This window comes from Rhinolophus sinicus, linkage group LG15 (genome assembly GCF_036562045.2).
Source record: "Rhinolophus sinicus isolate RSC01 linkage group LG15, ASM3656204v1, whole genome shotgun sequence".
In the NCBI taxonomy this organism is placed as follows: domain Eukaryota; kingdom Metazoa; phylum Chordata; class Mammalia; order Chiroptera; family Rhinolophidae; genus Rhinolophus; species Rhinolophus sinicus.
The window spans coordinates 45,715,244-45,731,428 of NC_133764.1; the positions used below are offsets into that span (position 1 = coordinate 45,715,244).

A 16,185-nucleotide genomic window follows, 5' to 3' on the forward strand; every position below is an offset into this window, starting at 1 on the left:
TTTTTTCATTTAAAATGGTGGTGTCATATTTCCTAATGCTGAACAAAAACTGAGTCTATGTTATCTTTTATTTCTATACATGTTAGGTTTTGGTATCAGACTATTTTTTTATATAAAGTTTTTAAAATTTTTTGCTCCTCTCTTCTCCATTTTTATTTCACTAATTTCTGCTCTTAAATCTTTTTTTTTTTTTTTAAGATTTTATTGGGGAAGGGGAAGAGGACTTTATTGGGGAACAGTGTGTACTTCCAGGACTTTTTTTCCCAAGTCAAGTTGTTGTCCTTTCAGTCTTAATTGTGGAGGACGCAGCTCAGCTCCAGGTCCAGTTGCCATTGCTAGTTGCCAGGGTGGCAGCTCACCATCCCTTGCGGCAGTCAAATCGGCAACCTTGTGGTTGAGAGGACGTGCTCCAACCAACTGAGCAATCCGGGAGCTCAGTGGCAGCTCAGCTCAAGGTACCATGTTCAATCTTAGTTGCAGGGGGCGCTGCCCACCAACCCTTACGGGACTCAAGGAATTTAACTGGCAACCTTGTGGTTGAGAGACTACTGGCCCATGTGAGAATCGAACCGGCAGCCTTTGGAGTTAGGATCCTGGAGCTCTAACTGCCTGAGCCACCCGGCCGGCCCTGCCCTTAAATCTTTATTTCGGTCTTCCACTTTCTTCAAGTTACCTGTTCCTTTTGTCTAACTTTGATCTTGATGCTTAGCTAATTAATTTTCAGTCTTTCTTCTTAGCTAACTATCCTCTCTGAGTAATGTTTTACTTGTAACCCACATGTGTTGATATGTAGTAATTTCATTATTCAGTTCTAAGAATTTTCTAATTTCCATAACAAGTCATTTTTGGCTCATTAATTTTCAGAGATATAATTTTCCCAAATATACAAAAAGGGATTTTTTGTTTGTTTCTCTTTTGCTATTGACATTAATCTTTTCACAGCATGAACACAGAATGTAGTCTGTAATGATACAGATTTAAAAATTTTAAAGATTTTATTTCATCAAAGTAGTAGTTCATAGCTTGAAACTCATATAATACTATATAGGTCTACATATATAAGTTGCAGGTCCCTGCCCAATGTTACTCTACTCCCCACACTGCCCCGAGTAGCAACTCTGATTTCTAAATACCTTGCTTATATAGCAATTTCTTCAGTCTTCAATTTTACACATTATTTTCTACTTACTATTGAATGTGAAGTTTTAGCTAAATTACATCTCCCACTATTATATCTTTATTAAATTCTCTCTGCACTTGCAAATCTGAAAATATCTTTATTTTACCCTCTTTAAATGACTAAGCATGGAATTCTAGGTTGAAACTCAGATTCACTCATAATTTTGAAGGAATGGCTTCATTAGAGTATAGTTTCTGTGGTTCCTGATGGTAAGTCTACTGCAATTCTGATCCCTGAACTTTGGAGATAATCTGTCAGCCTTCCGTCCTTCCTCCCAACCCTCTCACCTTGGGGAGACTGTTTGAGAGCCTCACTTCATTCCTAAAATTTGCTTTGGTGTGGGACTTTTTACATTTATTGAGTTAGTCCCTCTCAATGTTGTACCTTTTCAAACTCAAGGCTCCTGACCCATCAGTTCAAGGAAATTTTCTTGTTTTGTGTCTTTAATAATTTCCTCTTCCTATTTTCTCTGTCCTCTCCTTTACTAGATGGATGTTGGGTCTGCCAGATTGGTCCTCAAATCATCCTACTGTTTGGAAAATTCCTCTATTTCATATTCTAAAGCTTCCACTGGGTTTTTTTAATCCCTATTGTATTATAATTTCCAAAAGTTTTCTTGCTCTGATTCTTTCTTTTTGATGATATTCTGCCCTGTCCTTGTTTAATGAAGAGCTATTAACTATATCTTTAAGGATATTAATTGATTTGGGGTTTTTTTGAGACCCACCTTTCCTCCTTCCTTCCTCTATTTTACCCTCCCTCCCTCCCTCCCTTCCTTCCTTCATAAACACAGACATTTATTCCTCATAGTTCTGGATACTGGAAGTCCAAGATCAAAGTGCCATCATGGTTGGGTGAGGACCCTCTTTCAGGTCACAGACTTCTTGCCGTGTCCTCACATGGTGGAAGGGTTCTTTTCATTTGTTTTTGCTTCTTCCAAGTTCCTATACTTTTATTATACTTATTGCTTTGCTTTTTGCTCTATCTTTCATATTAGAAGTTTTATCAAATGTCTGGTAACTGTTGCCCCAGTAACTTCGGGTTTGGCCATGCTACTTGCTTTGGCAAATGAAATGTGAAAGGACATCAAGTACACCACCATCCATACAGTGTCTTTGTGGTTTGGCTCTGTCCCTGTCCCTGAGCTTCTGCTCTCTGCCATGTGAGAACAGCATGCTGTAGACAGTGGCACTCACTGCAGGTCCTAGAAGGAGAGGACGTGTGAGCTAAGTGGGGCTCAGTCAAGTTGGTGACATGGCTGCAGATGATCACCAGTCCTCACAGGGCCATGTTTCAGCACAACTATTTGTTGTAAGCCACTGAGATTTGTGACCCCATTTTTGAGTTTAAATGTACACATAGTCTTATGTATGTGTGTGTACATATATGTATATGTATATATACATATACATATATACACACACACACACACACACACACACACACACACACACACACACACACAGAATATTTCTGAAAGGATTCACCAGACAGTGGAAGTGGAAGGAGTCAGAGAGAGAGAATCTCAATTTTTTGTGTTATATTCTTAGGTATCTTTTAATACATGTTTATGGCAAAACATTTATTTTTATAATAGTTTCATACACAAAAATCCTAGTTAGCAAAAGACAAAATGAAAGGTCATTACAAGCCCTGAAATAAAAGACAAAATTTCTCCAACTTAAAATTTTTCTAAAAATACTTTTATATTAAGGCAAAATATTCTCAGTATAAAAATTATGGAAACCAGAAACAGGTATAAATAAGATTAAAAATCATCAATTATGTCAACAACCAGACATATCATTTTATTTGCACCATGTAAGAGGTATGATTCATCACCCTGTATATGTAATTTTGTATCCTGCTTTTTAATTTTATTTTATAATAAGCACTTTACAGTGTTAAGAATTCACAAACCTCACTTTTAATTGCTATATATATATATTCCACCATACAGATATGACATAATTAACTTAATTATTTCCTTAGTGTTGGACAAACATACTAATTCCAATTTTTTACTACCTTAAGTAATGTCTCAATAAAGATTTCTAGACATAAAGCACTTCCTGTATTTATGATTTTTCTTTAGAATATACTCCTATTACCAGAATTGCTGGGTCAAAAGACATGAACATGTTTCGTCTCTTGAACATACTGCCCAACTACTTCTAAATAAATTACACGAATTTACACTCCCACCAATAATATCAAGGCAGTCACATCAGCAAGAATCATGTAAAATTTTTTTTAATTTCAACTTACATGAAAGGCAAAAACTGGTATTAACAGTAACTGGTGTTTTGATATTACTCATCACTAGGAAGCTGAATATCTTTTCACATGTTTATTAATTATTTGCATTTTCTTTCATATGAATTATCTGTTGCTTTTCATTTGCTCATTAATCAAAGTCATAGTGCTTTACCAATTGATTCATATATAATTTCTTCCACTATCTTAAGCTTGGAAAGTCTTCTATTTTCTTTGTGCTTTTATACCTAATAATAGTTAACATATCAATAAACCTTTCCTTCCATGCCCTCACTAGCACAATATCTATCTAGTCTCCAGATGTACATCAAAATCATCTGAGGGACATTCACCTCAGAGATCTGGATTCAACTAGTAAAAGACTGAGCTAGGTAAATGTATTTTTAAAAACTTGAAACTGAAAAGGTGAAAAACAATGCATTACATTCTAGGGTAGAATGAGCATTAGTTTTTGGTCTGTTCTTTTTTCATTTTTTTTTTTCCTGGTGTCCCAAAAGTTGCAATGAACCTGACTTTAATCTACTGAAAAAAATGAGGGTGAAAAATGACAAACAACAAATTTCTCTGGAAGAAGAAAGATGTCACTATTAATCACGGGATTTTAGAAAAGTCACATCTCTTACCCGGCTGGAGAGTACTAGGAAAAGACAAGGTGACTTTTTCGTCTTCATTCTGATAGTTAAATCCTGTAGCATGTATTTCTGGAATGGAAAAAAAAACACACATTGAAATAAATCTGACTTTACTGATAAGACTAAATCCAGACTGCAGCAATTAACATTTTCATGAGCAAAACATCTACTAAATATTCCTTTTTTTTTTTAAATAACTACTCCACCATCTTAACCGGAACCAGAAACTAAATATTCTTAATTTAATAAATTAAATTCCTACTAACAAGAGTGTCATTACAAACTAACCTACTTAAGGCCACATTACCTAAGTCCAATATGCTCTCTAAAAACAATCCTTAAACATCCTACATTAATTCACAATACTTTATGATATAAGGGAAATAGGACTACTATAAATGTGAAAAGGTTTTCTACCAGATTCTCAGACATGCTTCATTCTCACCTTTGTGTGACTATATTGCTTTCTATGTTTCAGTCTCATTCATGAAAATTTGAAGACTGAGCAAACAGCTGAGATTTCAGTGTTAAAAATAGTATCAGTGAAAGTTCTCTCTGCCACCCAAAGATAGGTAACAATTCCAACTAAGACATAAATCATATTTACTCTCAGTAAAATTCTTTGTTGTCACATTTTACAGAAATGAAGGTGAAAACAGATGTGTGGATTAAATTAAGGATTCAAGTTACTCTCCACCAGGAGTGAGAAGAGACTGCTTTCTTGACTGGTACTTCAGAAAACTTAATTGCCACTTCAGAAAGAGCTAAGCAGATCAACTTCTAACCACATCACATCCCCATCCCAAATGAAAAGTCAGTCGGCCAAAGAGGTAGCCTTAATAAGCACATGAAAAGATGCTCAACATCATTGCCCATCAGGAAATGCAAACCTCAATGAGATACCACTTCACGCCCACTAGGATGACTATAATCAAAAAGACAGATAATAGTAAGTGTAAAGGAGGATGTAGAGAAATTGGTTAATAACATTGCTTGATAGTAAGAAATGTAAAATGGTGCAGCTGCTTTAGAAAACAGCCTGGCAGTTCCTCAAAAGATTAAATACAAGAGTTATCAATATGACCACTCCTACGTATACATCTAAGAGAAATGAAAAACTATGTCCACAAAAACTTATACACAAATGTTCACAGTAGCATTATTCATAATAGCCAAAAAGTGGAAACAACCCAAATGTTCATCAATTGATGAACAGATCAAATGTGATATACAACAAAACATTTCACAACAAAAGAAATGAAGTGCTGACATATGCTACAATATGGATACACTTTGAAAACATTATGTTAAGTGAAAGAAAATAGAAACAAAAAAGGCCACATATTGATGAGAAATGTCTAAAATAGGCAAATCTAAAGAGATGAAAAGTAGATTAGCGGTTGCCTAGGGATGGACCAGTGAGGGGAAGCGGGAAGCGACTCGTCACAGGCACTTGCGTTTTGGGGTGACGAAGATGTTCTAAAATTGATTCTGGTGATGGCTGTACAACTCTGAATATACTACAAACCAATGACTGAACTGTGTATTTTAAATAAATGAATTGCAGGGTATGTGACTTATACCTCAATAAAAGTGTTATGAAAAGAGGTAGCGTTACCAGTCATCGGCTTACGTTAGATATGGGTAACAGTGATTCAGATTAAACAACATTCTATAAGTCAGGTAACAAGATGCCCCCAATTTATTCTTTTTTTAATGAATCACCCAAAGATTGAATTTCCAATGTTTCTAATATCATTATGGCTCAAATATATCTTTATAAAGTCAAAATCTTTACAAAACCAGTAAGAAACTATAATTTCAGATTTTAAAAGAACTTGAACCAATTTTACAGATGAAGAAAATGAGGTATATAAAGTTAATGATTTGCCTAAGGTCACACACGTAGTAGCCAGATTAGAGCCAGTTCCCCTCCTACTCCTCTTGCCAAAATTCTTTCTACTATTATAAGCTAGCTCCTAAATTTGAACAGAAACTCAAGACTTAGCATATACACAATACTGATGAACTCTCTACTGAAACAATGACTTTTGCTGGCAAAAAACTAGATTTTTGCTCTGATTCCCAATAATAAAATGATACTTAGGCTATAGGAAAGCCAAGAATCACCTCAATGCTTAAGAATGTACCTTTCTGACAAAAATATTAAACAGCATTATGGTAACTCTGAGGTACTGTGATCAAAGACCATCTCTATAAAGGTTTACTAAAGCTAACTTTTTTTTAATAAATGCACAAAAAAGCTTTGAACTGGTAAGAAATGAAAATATAAAAAAAAAAAGAATAACAGTTTTAAAATTGAAATAATCAAGTACTGTATTAATAGATTCCATTCTACGGCATATGCTTCCAAATGTATATTAACTATATTACATGTGTACAAAAAGAGCAAAATTTCCTCCAAAAGTCTCTTACAAAAGAGGGAGTAGTCATATATTTGAATTCTTAAAGTCTCTTGTATTATGGGATACTCTTCCAAGTACTTTATATCAGACAACATACTACTTTGCAAACATACGTTAGAGTTTGAAATAACCTTGGTCAATCACAGTCTTGGATATTCTGTAAATGGCACCACCATTTATCCAGTGGCTCAAGCCAAAAATATGGAATCATCCTGCCTTCCTCTATGTCTGTCTGTCTCTCATACCACAATCCAGTAAGTAAATTCAATAGCCTATATCTTTAATCCCAGACTTTTCAATGCCACCAGCACTGCAACCCCAGTCCAATGTACCATTATTTGTTTCCTAGACCACTATACGAGCCTCTTAACTGTTTTCACTCTTGCTGCCATATAGTCTATTCTTCTTCACACAGCAGCCGGAGTAATGAAAGATCAAAGCCGCTAATGAAGTCCCAAAATAGTATTCAGAATTGAAAGCTAAGTCCGCTTGAGATTGGCAAATATTTGTTAGAAAAAAACAAAAAAGCACTAACCATAAAAGAAAAAATCTGATAGATCAGATTTCATTAATATTTAAAACTTGTGATTATCAAAAGATATTGTTAAGAAAATGAATAGGCAAACCACAGACCAGGAGTAAATATTTTACACACACACACACACACACACAACCAAAGAACTTGTATCCAGAATATACATAAAAACTTCTACAACTCAATGATAAAGACAGACAACTCAATTAAAACATGGGCAAAAACTTGAGCAATTTCATAAAGGAAAATATGTGAATTTTACCAAATTTCATTTGCCAAAAAGCAAATGAAAAAGTACTCAACATCAATAGTAGGGATATGCAAATTAAAACCACAATAACATACCCTCTGGAATGGCTGAGTCTAAAAAGACTCAGAACAAAATCGTCAAGGAGTAGAACAATAACTAGAACTCCTATTTTGCTGCTGGTGCCTCTTCGTTATTCTTCAAAGACTGCAAGCATTCTTTCTCCAACCTCAGGGTTTCTGCAACTGCTCGGAAAGTTCTTTCTCCAGATATCTACATATTTTATGTCATTCAGGTCTCTGCTCAAATTACTTCTTTAGAGATCTGTCCTATCACCTTAAAGAATATCCCTCATCGTACATCCTCTTTCTGAGCATTTATCACTACTTTACATTACATATTTATTATTGTCTATCTTTCCTAAATGAATAGATGTATCTGGAATGCTGATTCTTGGTTTTGTCCAGGACTCTATCTCCAATGCTAGAACAGTTTCTGGTATATAGTATGTTCAGTAAATATTAGCAGAATGAATAAATCACTTCAAAAAGCAATAGACTAAGTGATTATGTTGTGGAGATCAATACTACTCATACAAGATACATTAATGAGAAACCACCTTTACTACTGTGTTTCCCCGAAAATAAGACCTAGCCGGACAATCAGCTCTAATGCATCTTTAGGAGCAAAACTTAATATAAGACCCGGTCTTATTTTACTATTAAGACAGGGTATAACATAACATAACATAACATAACATAACATAACATAACATAACATAACAAATACTGGGTCTTATATTAATTTCTGCTTCAAAAGACGCATTAGAGCTGATTGTCCAGCTAGGTCTTATTTTTGGGGAAACATGGTACCACTACATATCACCCAGATTAACTGTGTATTTAAATAGCAGAACACCAAAGACAAAAAGCAGCTGGGATAGGGAGGTTGGGAGAAAGACTATTTTTAAAGAAACAACAGCTTGACAGCTGACTTCTTAAGAGTAACAGTGGAAGGAAGATGACAATGGAATAAAACAATCAATGTACTTAAAATTAACTGCCAATCTAGGATTTTATAGCTAACAAAAATAATCTTCAAAAATGAAGATGGCATACACATCTGTCAAAACTCACTGAATTGCAAAATAGACATAAAATCAATACATCTTATTGTATGCAAATTATACTTCAACAAAGTGGGAATTTAAAATGAAGGTTAAAAAAAAAATAAAGTAAAACAAAAATATGCTCAAAGACACAAAACCAGAGCACCATCAACAGACCCATACTAAACACTACAAAGGGTATTCTTCAAACAAAAAGAGAATGATTTTAGAAGAATTGCTAGAATGAAGACCAACAAAAATGGTAAATATTTGGGTAAAGCTAAATGGACATTATACCATATAACACAATAACAATGCCTTATGATTTTAAAATAAATAAAACTACATATATAAAAAATTAAACTATCACAACAATAGCACATAAGTCGGAGGGAGATAAATAGAGAATAAGTGCTCTAAGATCCTTGTATTATCCAGGAGAAGAGTAAAATGATCGATGAACCCTGGTTTTGAAAGTCAGGGATGGCTACTGTAATTCCTGGGGTACTGATACATATTCAAATAACAAGATTTTTTTTTTTAGCCTTTTGTTTTTATTACTTAAATAAAGCTTCATTTTTTTAATTTAGCTTTCTGACTCTGTGATTGTGCCTTTACACTTTCACAACGATTTTCTGCTCCTCAATAAGGAAAGCACGCTTGATCCTGCCATGGACACATTTAACACACATGGATCTACCATATAGACATGCTTTTCCGTTTTAGACAACCTCATCAGAACTTTAGGTCTCACTGCACGAACTCCATGAAGTCGGTCTGGGCACACACCACATGCAGATTTTGGTGCTTTCCCAACCTTCTTGGTACAAAGGTAAACAATTATATTACCAGGGGTTCGGGACAGCCTAATTTTGTTAGAAGCTGTATTGTAGGACAGCCTCCGATGGTATGTCAAACACTGGCCCATCCTGAATGCCTGTAGACACCATCTCCCCAACAACAAAACAATTTTTAAAAACCTTTCTAATTAAGAGAATACGAGAAAGCACATAAGAAAAAAATTGTAGATTTATAGTCAAATCACAGTAATTACATTAAATACAAGTGGATTAAATGCTTTACTTAGAAGGCAAAGATTTTCAGGTTGGTACTGAAAAGAAAAAAAAAGTACTATGAGCTATTTACATGAGTTAAACCTAAAACATAACGATTTAGAAAGGGTAAAGGGAAAGAATTAGAAAAAATATGGTATGTAAACATTAGCCAATAATTTACAAAACAAGCAGGGGGAAAAAATCAGTAAAAATGAAGATTTAAACAAAATTAACAAATTTGACTTAGTAATACATACACAAAACATTATATCCAACAAATACAGAATCACCCTCTTTTAAAGCATTCACAAACCAATTTAGAAACTGACCATATCTTGGGCCATAAAGCAAGTCTTGAGGTCCAGAGAAATGAAATCATATAGTGTGTTCGCTGAGGCCACATAGGGCCTGAGCAATGAGAGATCTCTGACACCCTCCTCGTGTGAGCCTCTTCTTTCCAGTATACCAGAAAACATTATCATTTCCTATTAATTCTTGGAGGGGGGGGAATTAAGAAGCACTGATTTGAAGAACAACTAATTCTTCCAGCTCAGAATTTAAGAACATCACATGTATTGTCATAAAGACAAAAGATAAATAAGTGATAGTGAGGACGTGTGGAAAAGGAAACCCTTGTATACTGTTGGTGGGAATGTAAATTGGTACAGCCATTATGGAAAACATTACGAAGGTTCTTCAAAAAATTAAAAATAGAACTACCTTGTGATCTAGCAATCCCACTTCTGGGTACCTATATAAAGGAAATGAAATCATTATCGCCCATGCTCACTGCAGCATTATTCTAAATAGCCAAGATATGGAAACAATCTAAATGTCTATTGACGAATGAATGAAGAAAATGTGGGGTATGTGTGTATACACAAGATGAATTATTATACAGTCTTAAAAAAGAAGATCCTACATTTGTGACAACATGGATGAAACCGGAGGACATTATGCTAATGAAGAAAATGTGGGGTAAGTGTGTATACACAAGATGAATTATTATACAGTCTTAAAAAAGAAGATCCTACATTTGTAACAACATGGATGAAACCGGAGGACATAATGCTAAGTGACATAGACCAGACAGAGAAAAATAAATACTGCATGATATCACTTATATGTGATCTAAAATAATCAAACTCATAGAAGCAGAGACTAGAATGGTAGTTGCCAGGAGCTAGGGGGAGGGGGAAATGGGGAGATATCGACCAAAGCGTACAAAGTTTCAGTTATGCCAGATGAATAAACTCTGGAGATCTAATGAAGAGCAATGTGACTACAGTTAACAATGCTGTATTATATACTTGAGATTTGCTAAGAGGGTAGATCTTGAAACAAAGAGAGACAGAAGAGAGGGAGAGAGAGGGAGAGAGGGTAAGAGGGAGGGAGGGAGGGAGGGAGGGAGAGAGAGAGAGAGAGAGAGAGAGAAAATGGTTAACTGTGAGATGACAGATATGTTAGCTTATGATGATTATTTCATAACATATATGTATACAAATATATCAAGTTGAATACCTTAAATATATATGTTTTTTATTTGTTAATCATACCTCAGTAAAACTGGAAAAAACAATAACATGTAATACAGTATCATATATTACAGAATCAGTTTTTCTTCTCTATTTAATCTAAAAATTACATAATTTGCAATTTTTATACTCTCCATTTCCTTATTATTTAAAACACTGTCTGACTGTGTAGGATACAGCTGCCAGGCCCATGCTGGTATGAGCCTTGCGCTCCTCCCAGCTGAGGCTGTTGGTCGCCAGTTGGCTGCTCACAGCAGCTCATGGCAGCCCAGCTCCAGGGAGAGCCGGTGTTCACAACCTTAGCTGTAGAGGGCGCAGCTCACTGGCCAACTGGTGACCTCGGCGTTAGGAGCACGACACTCCAACCACCTGAGCCACTGGGAGGGCCCCCAATTAGTTAGTATCTTGATTGTATTCCTCAAAGGGAAGTAAATACAAATTAAAGCTGATAAAATAATCCCACATACAATATTTACTGAATACCTACTATATATCAGATACCATGGAAGACCATATGTGAAAAAGAATGAATCATGGCTGGTGTTCCTTAAGGAACTCAGATTCTAATAAGGAGTAGTATAGACACAAACAGATCTTTATAATACGGTGTGATTAAATTAATGACAGGCAATAGACTGTAGTGATTAAGGCCATGGACCCTAGAAGCCAAACTGCCTGAGTTTGAACGAGTTACCAGTTTTATGACCTACAGTAAGTTACATAACCTCTCTGTACCTAGGGTTGTTGTCTATATGAATATGCAATACACTTAGTGCCTGGCATACAGTATGCAATGAGTTCCTCATTATTTTTATTAGTAGGACTATTAAACACTATCATTATTATGAAAAATAATACACTTGGTGGGGCACCTAACCTGGTCTGGAGATTAGAGAACTTAATTTAGGAAGACAAATGTACTTTCTATAATCAAATGATAAGTCATCTAAATTCTTAAAACAACAGTCACTAAAGCAATCCAAATCACCTTAAAGGTGTTTAAATAATGATTTGAAAACTTAACAAATACAAATAAGATAAATTTAAAAACTATTATTTACTCATATAATCTTTATATTTGAATATAACATATGGAAACTTGACTACTCCTTATCAGAGTCTTTTGCTATCATTCAAAACCACTTAAAGTGAAAGTGAAAGAATCCAAGTATGTACAATTGCAAACTTCATGTGCTTTATCTTTGACTTATACCAAAAAGGAATAAATGGGTTGGCTACAGTATCATTTGTTCCTTCTAATTCAGGGATTTATTCCATCTGACTCTAGTTTGAGCTAACAGTACTTATACATTACTTTTTAAAAATGGATCCATCCTGCATAGAAAGAAGAACACAGTTCATGGATAAACTTAGAAATCCCAACAAGCTTGGAAATTAGAAATTTAAAGTTTTCTTTTAATGTTAACGTTATATAAACTCTTCCTTGTTGAAAAATGTGTCTTCTGTTTGTCTCCATTATCTTTGCAATTGGTTTTAAGTTTCTTGTAGATAAATAATATTTCAGACATGTTTTTACACTTACCAATCTATCCCTTAAACATAAGTATTTAATAAAATTCCTTGAAAGACTACACAAATGACCACTTAGAAAAAAAGAAAAAAAAAGGTTGGAGGGGTAGGTTTACATAAATAATAAACTTCCATTAATATATATAAGGTGAGCTAATTTATCTGAAAAGTGAGTTGAGAGGCAGAATCTGGGAGACAGAGGTGACTTTTTCCACAATCGTACTTGAAGGTCCATAACAAAGATACTTGCTTCTAGTATAATTATGATGTTTACATAAATAATTACTTACGTATACATCAACAAGACTTAAATAAACCAAAATGTTAAATGTTTATAAAGCAGCCACATAGTGTTGGTCTGCAACCAGTACTTAGATGGAAGAGTATATATACCTTCAAAGTAAAGTTCCATTAAATTGGGAAATAGGAAAGTATGGAGAGAAAAAAAAAAAACACCTCTTCTCCAAAAAACTGTCGCTGAATTGTTAACTGTTGTCAAAGCATCTCAAGACAGGATTTATAACAAAAGGTACAATTCTAACAAGAAACTGATAATGACTTCTACAATAAAGTAAAATAGTCTCTTCATGTGTAGTTGACACTATTCCAGAAATCTAAACTACTGGCAAGTTTGCTTATAACTAGTATAGATCAACTATTAATATATCTGAACTAAAAAGATGAGAAAGTTTTAGTTTCTGTTTGAAATGGTCTCACTTTCATCATTCCCAGGGAGAGAAGGCAGAGAAGTAGATGGCTCATACTCAATATTAAGTTAGTATAAATCCTATTAAGGATTATTTTAAGGCAAGTTCTAATATTTCTGGAATAAGTCCCAAGATTATTCAGTGACCAAATGGTCACAGAATGTTAATTAGGAATTCTAATCTGTAGACCTGTAATACCACATACTAAATCAAGTGCAGAAATACTAAATAGAATATAAAATCTAGCCAGACACCACAAAAGAGAATTCAAACTCAAAATGCAAAATCAAAATATCTTTTCAGTAAGCTGAGGTAGAAAGCTAACTTTTAAAATTCACTCAATTGACAGATTTGACTAATATGGCAAAAGATATCATAACAAAGTTAAAAAACAAAAGACAGACCTGATAAAACATTTGCAATATATAAAACAAAGGGTTTATCTACAATATATAAAAGGTATGTTCAAAGCAATTCAAAAATGGGCAAAAAAATTACAGATGTATAATTGTTATAAAAATTAACAGGGGGGCCAGCCCGGTGGCTCAGGCGGTTGGAGCTCCATGCTCCTAACTCTGAAGGCTGCTGGTTCGATTCCCACATGGGCCAGTGGGCTCTCAACCACAAGGTTGCCAGTTTGATTCCTCGAGTCCCGCAAGGGATGGTGGGCAGCGCCCCCTGCAACTACAGATTGAACGTGACATCTTGAGCTGAGCTGCCACTGAGCTCCCAGATGGCTCAGTTGGTTGGAGCGCGTCCTCTCAACCACAAGGTTGCCGGTTCAACTCCCACAAGGGATGGTGGGCTGTGGCCCCTGCAACTAGCAACGGCAACTGGACCTGGAGCTGAGCTGTGCCCTCCACAACTAATACTGAAAGGACAACAACTTGATTTGGAAAAAAGTCCTGGAAATACACACTGTTCCCCAATAAAGTCCTGTTCCCCTTCCACACACCCCCCAAAAAAATAATTAAAAGGCCACTAAGTATATGAAAAGTACATTCATCCCTCTTAACAAAAGGCTCAAATAAAAACAATGTTTTTCACTTCTCAGATTAGAAAATAGAAACATTGATAATATCTAATGTAATGGCAGTATAGATTAATAACAACACCCAGTGTAATGGCAGGATAAAGAAATGAACATTCTCACACTCTTGATGGGAATGTAAAATGATGTAACTTTTTAGGAGGGATATTTGATAATCTATATCTATAACAGATAATTTGATATCTGTTTAAAATATAACATACTCTTACTTTTGATGCAATTTATAGGTATACCAATCTCACTGGTGCACAAAGGATGTCCTTTGTACTGCTGTTTATAATAGCCAAAAAAGGGAGGGATAACCAAAATGTGCAACATTAAGAAATGGATTTGTAAAATGATACATCTACACAAACACTAGGCCTTTACGAGACAGATTTACATAGATTGCCTTAAAAGATGTACACCACATTAAGTTAACAAAGCAAGTTATAAAATTATGTATATTATAATCTCACTTCTGTAATTAAAGAGAAAATAGCATGTATAAAGGAATTCATATATCAGAGTATTAACATGGTTACTTCTGGGAATGGAGGGATAAGTAATACGATGAAGGGAAGAGAAAGGACTTTCACATCTTATATTTTATAGTTTTATTTTATTACAACCAGCATATATTTCTTCTATAATTTTAAAATATGAGCAAAACAATATATTAAATACCATGTGATGAAAATAACCATAGTTGTTTTATAGTTGTTTATATTTTAAAAATTATTCTTCTGCAATGTTTACAAAAGTGTTTTAAACTTTAATAACAATCTTCAGATCATTACACTATTATCTTAATACTTGCTAATGATAATCTGTATCTGGATTAAGGCCAGTAATCTTTGTCCTACAAATAGTTGGATGAAATATCTTCTGCTACAGATCTCACAATGAATTACATTTCACATGTTAAAATGACGCCTCTAGCCTTCTGCTTCTGGCTATGACAGCTTAGCTGGTATCAGAACAACTATAAAAACTGGATTAAAAAAATGTTAAGTGTTTGGGAATCACACAAAGATCAGCTCTATATTCAGAGGTTCTTTATTCTCTTGTTGCATTTACTGACTTCTAAGCAGAACATAGAGGTTAATGAAGAAAGCAGACTCATAAAGTTTGCAGCAGTCTCACTGGGCTAGGGAGACAAAACAATGGAATTCAGGACTACCAAAGTAGCCAGGATTTAAAGGCCAAGATCCCAGAAAAACGAAATAACAGATAAAGTCTGACATTTTTCATTCAATTTTCCCTCAAGACATTTGCTGACTCCTAGATTTAAGCAGTTTTATAATGGTAGAGAACTAAAAACTGGATTTCAGGGCCCAAAAGGAAGGAAAAACCTTAGTAAAGATCCCTGACAGGACTACAAACCAGTAATAAGAGCAAACTGAAGGGGGGGAAAAAACACAGATTCAACTGGATCAAGATGGTCTCACTTTGTGAAACACTGAAAGTTTTTACCTTAAAACCTAGAACAAGACAGGATGCTTGCTTTTGCCACTTCTATTCAACAGAGTACTAGAGGTTCTAGCCAGAGTAATTACGCAAGAAAAAGAAATAAAAGGCAACCAAACTGGAAATGAAGAAGTAATTATCTTTGTTCACAGACAAAATGATCTTATATGTAGAAAATCCTAACGTTTACACACACACACACACACACACACACAAACACACACACACACAAAAACACACACCCAAAACCCTGTTAGAACTAATAAACAAATTCAGCAGAGTTGTAGGATACAAAATCAACACACAAAAATCAGTTGCATTACTAAGATTGAACACAGCACCTTGAGCTGAGCTGCTGTTGAGCTCCCGAATGGCTCAGTTGGTTGGAGCGCGTCCTCTCAACTACAAGGTTGCCAGTTCGACTCCCGCAAGGAATGGTGGGCTGAGCCCCCT

At 34.9% G+C, this 16,185-nt stretch overlaps 1 protein-coding gene and 1 pseudogene across 1 annotated transcript in view; both read right to left on the bottom strand.

Annotated features, from left to right (window-relative positions):
* The window catches only part of NPEPPS (aminopeptidase puromycin sensitive), a 69,980-nt gene that overhangs the window by 33,093 nt on the left and 20,702 nt on the right, over positions 1-16,185 (bottom strand). Inside the window, exon 3 of the mRNA XM_019740636.2 lies at positions 4,081-4,158. Coding sequence (XP_019596195.1) covers positions 4,081-4,158 — 78 coding nt within the window. The remainder of the gene's footprint in view (positions 1-4,080; positions 4,159-16,185) is intronic.
* Positions 8,979-9,333, bottom strand: LOC109451986 (large ribosomal subunit protein eL34; annotated as a pseudogene).